Here is a 6,971-nt window from a genome sequence, read left to right on the forward strand (position 1 = left end):
GTCAATTCTAACACTGTTATATTAAAAATTAACAATTACTAAAGACTTTAACCAGTCACTTGCCAGATAACTCTCTACCAGACTATATATACAACTTCATCAAGGGTCCAACTGACTCCCGGCCCTGCTGTCCGGTATATCATATATATATATATACGCTTTCCATCATAGTTACTGCATCCTCAAAATGGTGTTCCTGGCAAAAACCTGAAGACCACAGATTTGTATGAAGAGGAACAAACGTTTTATTCTTTACTTATTCAAATGAAATGCAAAAACTTCACAATTCGTCATCACTGACTGCAAGCCAAAACAATCTCTGGCTTGGTACGATAGAAAAGGAAATGAATATCAAAGCCACACCAAATATATAAAGAACATGACACAACGACACAGTATAATGCAGTAGCATTATCATAGTTTGATTTAGTTGTAGGCCTCAGGGTTGGCCAAAAGGTGGTTCTCAATGATCTTGAACAAACCAGCGGCTCTTTCTTTTCCGGCCTTGACGTGCTCTTCCTTGATCTCAACCTCACCTTTGCAATGGTAGTGGCTGGTGCTCTTGATGATGGAGCCTCCACTTGGAGATGCCACTAACTTAATCTCGTAAGAGATTTTCTCAACTTTGTCTCCGATAGCATCACCTTCGATTATGCTGTAGTTGTAAACAAAGTTGTCTTTGTCAAGTCCATCAATCTGATGCTTCACGTAACTGTATTCGCTTCCTTCACCGAGGTGGATCTTCTTGACGGTTCCAACACCTCCATCACCTTGAATGATTTCGGCACTCTTCACAGCCTGTGGGGCAATCTTGGGGACACTACTACAAATCTTTTAATAGACATCACTTAAAGGATATCAGTTGAGAAGAAAACCGATGTCTTAAAAATTTAGACATCGAATTTAATATTTTCTGATGTCGGTTAAGAATATAGACATGAGTCCTTATAAGACCTGATATTAATTATTTTATTATTTTTAAATAATGTGAACAGATAAGGCTAAGCTGCAGATTCAACTAAGTATCGGAAAAAAAAAAAAAAAAGATTGAGGAATGCGGGAAATGGGGAACCGCTATGTATCGATGCTTTATCCTTTTCCTTTTGTTTCGTTATCTATCTCCAAGCACATCTTCATATTTTCAGAGAGTATCATCTATCATCTCAAAACAAAACGAAATTAATTGAAAAAAAAAAGAGTTCGCCCGAACATGAGACTCCATGTCTCACGAACTGATTTTCTTCCCAAATTTTCGGCTTCTCTCTCAATATTCCTCATCGTGCTTCAGTACTCTGCTCTTCACCATACTCCTGGTATCTCTTTCACGAAGCCCAAACAATGTGCGGTCTCCGGAAGAACCTAATGTGAAATTAGAGTTCATTGAGTGCAAGAACAAGAATTGAAGGATTGGGTGAGTTCCTATTATTCTTAATTTCAGTTGGAGCTTTTAGTTTCATATCTGCTAAAGTTTAATTTTTTAGTTTCTTTTCCAATTCTTCGGTTATCAAATTTGGATTGTATGATTTGTTCTCCAATTTCTGTTTCTTTATAGTGATTGTGCTATATAGGCCAGTTTTAGTGTTTAATGGGTTAAAATCAGGAAGCTTTTGTAATCATGATTTAAACAGTGTGCATTTAGAGAGAACGAGAAGGCTTTTAGGCGATGGTTTTAGCTTGTGGGTAAAGTAGAGTATTTGGTAAAACAGATATCTGGGGTTCTTGAACCAGAAAATTAAATTGAGGGGTGCTAAATCTTAGGTTGCCAAATTCTTCCTCAAAGTTTTTGGATTTTAAGCTCTGCCAGAAATATCAGTCGAATTTGGAGTCCTAGAGTTCTCACCTCGTAAGAGCATAAGTTCTGATACTTTGTGATATTGTAGGTCTATATGTCTAGTGTTTCCCTATAAAAGGGTTTTGCATTTGGAGTTCTAAATCTTCTGGAATATTGGTTGGAATGCTGGAGGGTCAGAACAGAAATTAGTACTGTAGATTGACTTGGGAAGACCATAGTTCTTAAACCAGTGGGAATATGGAGCTGAAAATTTGCAGAAACTTAGACATACATGTCTCACATATGCCTGAAAAACAGTTTTTAATTTCGTGCCATGTAGCTTCCACAATGGCAAACCAAGTACACCAATATCAGAATCAGCTTTCTGCAGAATCTGCATAATAGAACACTGAATTTGCAGGTCTATAGTTTTCTACTCTGATTTAATTGGACTGTAAAATTTTATAGGAAAAGGGGGAAGTGTGTCTAGTTTTTGTTACAGCGATTTCACCCTTTTTAATCTTCTGGATTTGGAGAAACAGCTGTTTGAGCGACTATAGGTCAGCAGCAGACCAGCTTAGGAACTTTCACAAGCTACCATTTTTAACTCAGTGGGTGGCCAACATTATATGGATTGAAAGCTATTAGTGTATTTTCCATTTTAGTAGAATCACTCTTACGTACGTTTTTATCTCAACTTGTGAGGCATTTGAAGAAGGAATGGTCAATGGTCAATGTTGAAAATTTCTGATCTCATTTGGTACCTATATGAGGTCCTTGAGAAGTCTGACATGGTTGATACATTTGGGTTCGTGGATCCTGCACAGGTCGTCTCTATTGGGGTATCAGATTCAAAGAATGTAGTGAACAATTTAGTAGAACGGATGCAACAAGGAAAGTCTGATCATATATTTTTGGTGCCTTACAATCCCAGGTGATAATGTTTTTCAAATGCATCAGCAAATGGCATTAGTGTGTGTATATGTCATGAATAAAATTCACTCTTAAGTATATATTGTTGGATTTTCAGTGATCATTGGATGTTGACTATAATAAATGAAGAAAAAGACATTGTCTACATTGTGGACTCTTTGGAAAGACAATACCCCGAGTGGATGGAAACTGTGAACAAGTAAGTTTATTTATAATGCTTTATGTATATTGAAATAGAATTTTTAACCATTTTTTATGCTAATTTGAATTTCTTTCTTTATGAAGTGCAATCAAATTATTTAATGAAATTACGGGTAGACATGGCAAAAAAGCATCACGATGGATAAATCTCTCGGTATGTCCACTAGAAACTCACTCCATTGTTATATGCATTTATGTCCACAAGTTTATATAGAAAAATGCACAAGTTGGATTAGCTACACTACTAATTCTACTATAGCTATGAGGAATCGATAGAGGGCTAGGAAATTGGCTTTGAAAAGCCTTATCATTGGTTCTGTCTTTTTTTTTTTTTGGTTTGTTATCATTGGTTCTGTTATAAACTATAAGTTGATCGGTTCTTGACATTCACACTTACAATAGGGTGCACCAAAACAAGTGGGCGGTGGTGAATGTGGCTACCATGTCATGAGATACATGAAGGAACTGATTGAGGATCCAATGCTTTCTTTTGCACAGAAGGTAAGCATTTCACTTTTAAGTAATAATTTATTTAAAGTTATGTTATATATACATTGTGTTGTAAAATATGTTTGCATAATTATGTAGTGGAGTAGGAAGTCGAAGAGAACCAGCTACTCACAAGAGCAAATTGATGAGGTGCGGATTGAATGGAGTGAGTTTGTTACGAGGAAATACTTGTAGATGTTTATGATGAAGCGTGATATTTGTAGTGCTGCTTTTTATGGAACAAGTGGTCTTTGTTGATCGTTTGTTAAGTTGGACAGAATTATTCAAGTTTCATTGTTTAATATGTAGTAGTACTTAAGTAGTTTACTTATTGTAGAACATGATATTTTAACTTTTGGTTTATAAAAGATATATTGCTTAGTAATTTTTTGGTATTTCTCTATCATGTGAGTAATGAGAAGAGCATCCATTATTATGTGAATGGATTCATTCATTTGAATAATATAAAAATTGATATTGAAAATAACCTCTGCAGACAATTTGTTTTTAAAGAAACTGATGTTGTACTAACCATTTTACATCATAATTTATCAAGAACTACGAGATCTAAAGTGCAAATGACATTAATTCTAGAGTACATTCTGATGTGCAATTCATATTTAAAATCAAAAACTACTAAAAATTCGATGTCATAAGTTTGTACAACATCAGTTTTAGGGTCACCTTGATATGTAATTTGATTAATTTTGCTACTATTACACAGTAAATAGAACTATAAATCAATTAACTACAAAGAAAAACTCTACTTACTGATGTTGATACCAAATGAGACATCAGAAGTTTTGGTTTAGACATCGAAATATTTTAATTATAAAGCTTTTTGGCATATGTGCGACATCGGTTACTCTCGAAATTTCGATGTCTGTGTATTTTATGGACATCAGATTTCCACCGATGTCTAAGACTGCTATAATAGACATCACTTAATGAGACATCGGTTGCTAAATGAAAAAGACATCAGTTTTGAACCGATGTGTATCAACTGGCATGTAGTAGTGGGATGAGGTTGTCAGCATCGAGAACAAATGCCTTGTACAATCTTGGTGGTGGAATCACGGAGGTGAACTCAGTTTCGTATGTGAACACACCCATGATGACGATACAAGAACTTAGAAATTGATCAAAGAATTGAAATGTAGAAGGAAGATGATGACAGAACTGGTATTGGTGTGAGGAACTGTGAGGATGGAGGTGGTATTTATAGTTGAGGATGAAGCTCACTTTTGTAGATTAAACAGTTATAGACAAGTGAAACTTTCAAAGAATACATGTTAAGTTCGATGTGAAAAGGAGTTTCTAATATTCAATTCAATAAATAATTGTTTGAAGTCTAAGAAGCCGTCTTCAATAGTTGATCTGAGGACTTTGGAAAACCAAATTGAAGTTTGAGTACGTACTTAATTTTTTTTTTTATTAAATGAAAAAAAAAAAACTAACGAGAGACATGAAGTCAAAACTCATTGGATAAAAGAAAAAGTCTAAAAGACATTTCCAAAACATATACAAGATTAGCACTAGCCCGTTAAATCAAAGATTGAGACACATAGTAGGTGTTCGAGTTCGCGGTATCCTACTCGAACTTGTTTGGCCTTATTTGGTCTCCAATTTCTTGTGATGAACTTTTAGGAGAGTTGTAAGAATCGAAGATTTTTACCGTTCATAGTTGCTCAGTCTTTATTAAGCCCGGAGCTATCGAAATTGAATTCTGATTCAGTAAAGCAGCAATGCCCAAAGAGTTTTTCATTTTCCAAGTCATCCCAACAAAATTTGGTTTGAGCTTGAGGTTCAAGTGAAGTAGATTCTGCAATGTACTTGTACTTAATATTACATAATCCTAATGTGGAAAAATGAGAATAGATCGATTTCAAAAGTTCAACAATACATTACAGAAACATCACTTCTTAATGATACCATCAAGATTGAAGACAATTAGCAAAGAACCCAACAAAAAAAACAAATAAAATAGCCAATGTTGACTGGACTATGCCATTGTTGATGTTGACTGCGAAGAATGCTACTGAAAATTCAAAAATGGAGTTTAGAACGAGACCATCTAGAACGTTGTTTCCAATTTTTTTTTTTTTTTTTTCATTTTTAGTCGACTAAATTCTACTAGATCATGCATATATATGTACCCAAGACAGTAATTGAGTCTTGAGTACATAGATTTCTCTTCCCTACGTCATTTTATTTTCTAGTAGTAACTATCCTTTATGTAGTGGTAAATCAATTTCCGCAGTCCGCAAGATTGTAGATTAAGTCACTACTTGTAATAAGGAGTCAATTATCGAGCACCTTAGAAGTCGATTCCGTATTGTATTGAGCTAGTTTATCATTATTCCAAATGAAAGTATCGACATATACGTTAAGGGTACGTTAATGTAAATAATTGAGGAAAACACTATCAACAAATCAAATATTATAATGTTTTCTATACGATAATCAAAGCTATATGTAAACTTACAAATGATGCATGGGCTCATCATGACTTTTCTTTGTATTTAATAGTCAATGATTAGATTTTTTAGTATCTCATAAGATATTAAAATCATAGGGAATATACCATGATAACTTCATGTTTGACGACGTGCTTCTACTATTATTTGATCAGATTTAAGGAAATGTTTCCATTGTCAGGTTGTTGTCAATATTGGACTTATCCGATACAAAGACACATCATATGAGGAAAAAAAAAATTCTGCATTGTAGAAAGAGTCGTTGAACATTCAAAAAAAAAAAAAAGAGTCGTTGAAAGTTTGTAAAACTGTTGGACTTATTGTCTGTACAGGTAACTTACAATCAAAATAATGTTGAAGATCATAAAAGTTAGCTAAGTAATTAATTATGGATAATTTGAAATATCTGTAATTTCGATGTGACACCTAAGTTGCTGGTAGAGAAATAAGGCTTTTTAATTTTCACTATCATTAGTCTGGCTTTACAGTATTTTTTGTCGTTTTTTTTTACTGCTCTATTTATTCACACACAAAAAAAAAAAAAAAAAAAAAAAAAACTTCAGTGATGACAAAATTTCGTTAGGTTTGGATATGCAAAAACAATTCTTGGAGTTCTTTAGGACAAAGTTTAGAGCAAAGTTTTGTAAAATTCGGAAGTTTTTTTTTTTCCCAAGGAAATAGTTGTTCGTAATTTCCACTTTCATAAATCTTGTTTTACTACATGTCTTGTCATTTGATTTTTGTTGATTGAGCAGTGGTATGGTTTCCGTCTCTGTTTCTTCTTGTTTTTTCTTTGTTGAGGAGTTAAATTTCATGTCATATTTCAGTGGGTTGTATTCTTTTTTCCTACGTAATAAATGTTAATAAAGGCTTATACAGGAATGCACCCGGTCTCTGTTTATTAAACAGAAAAAAAAAAAAAAAAAAACTACTGCGTTGTCATCGCTTGCAGGCTATGATCTGCACAATTAGCACAAACAGCTCCAGGCGGGAGTTCTTAACGGCCAAGTTTAGAATCAGTTCTGACTGTTCTGTAGAATCCTCATTCGTCCGAACATTACAGTGTTCACAATCAGTAGTAAAGAAAAGTAAGCACCGAG

At 34.1% G+C, this 6,971-nt stretch overlaps 1 protein-coding gene across 1 annotated transcript; it reads right to left on the reverse strand.

Moving 5' to 3' along the window:
* Window positions 1–227: 227 nt before the first annotated feature.
* On the reverse strand, window positions 228–4,614 carry LOC133724176 (major strawberry allergen Fra a 1.08-like). The gene is made up of 2 exons (XM_062150885.1): window positions 4,417–4,614; window positions 228–818 (listed from the first exon to the last, which is right to left on the reverse strand). Exons 1-2 carry the CDS (start codon window positions 4,505–4,507, stop codon window positions 427–429), a joined length of 483 nt encoding a protein of 160 aa, XP_062006869.1. The 5' UTR covers window positions 4,508–4,614; the 3' UTR covers window positions 228–426.
* Window positions 4,615–6,971: the final 2,357 nt, after the last annotated feature.

The sequence above is a fragment of the Rosa rugosa genome, unplaced genomic scaffold (assembly GCF_958449725.1).
Source record: "Rosa rugosa unplaced genomic scaffold, drRosRugo1.1 SCAFFOLD_200, whole genome shotgun sequence".
Lineage (NCBI taxonomy): Eukaryota > Viridiplantae > Streptophyta > Magnoliopsida > Rosales > Rosaceae > Rosa > Rosa rugosa.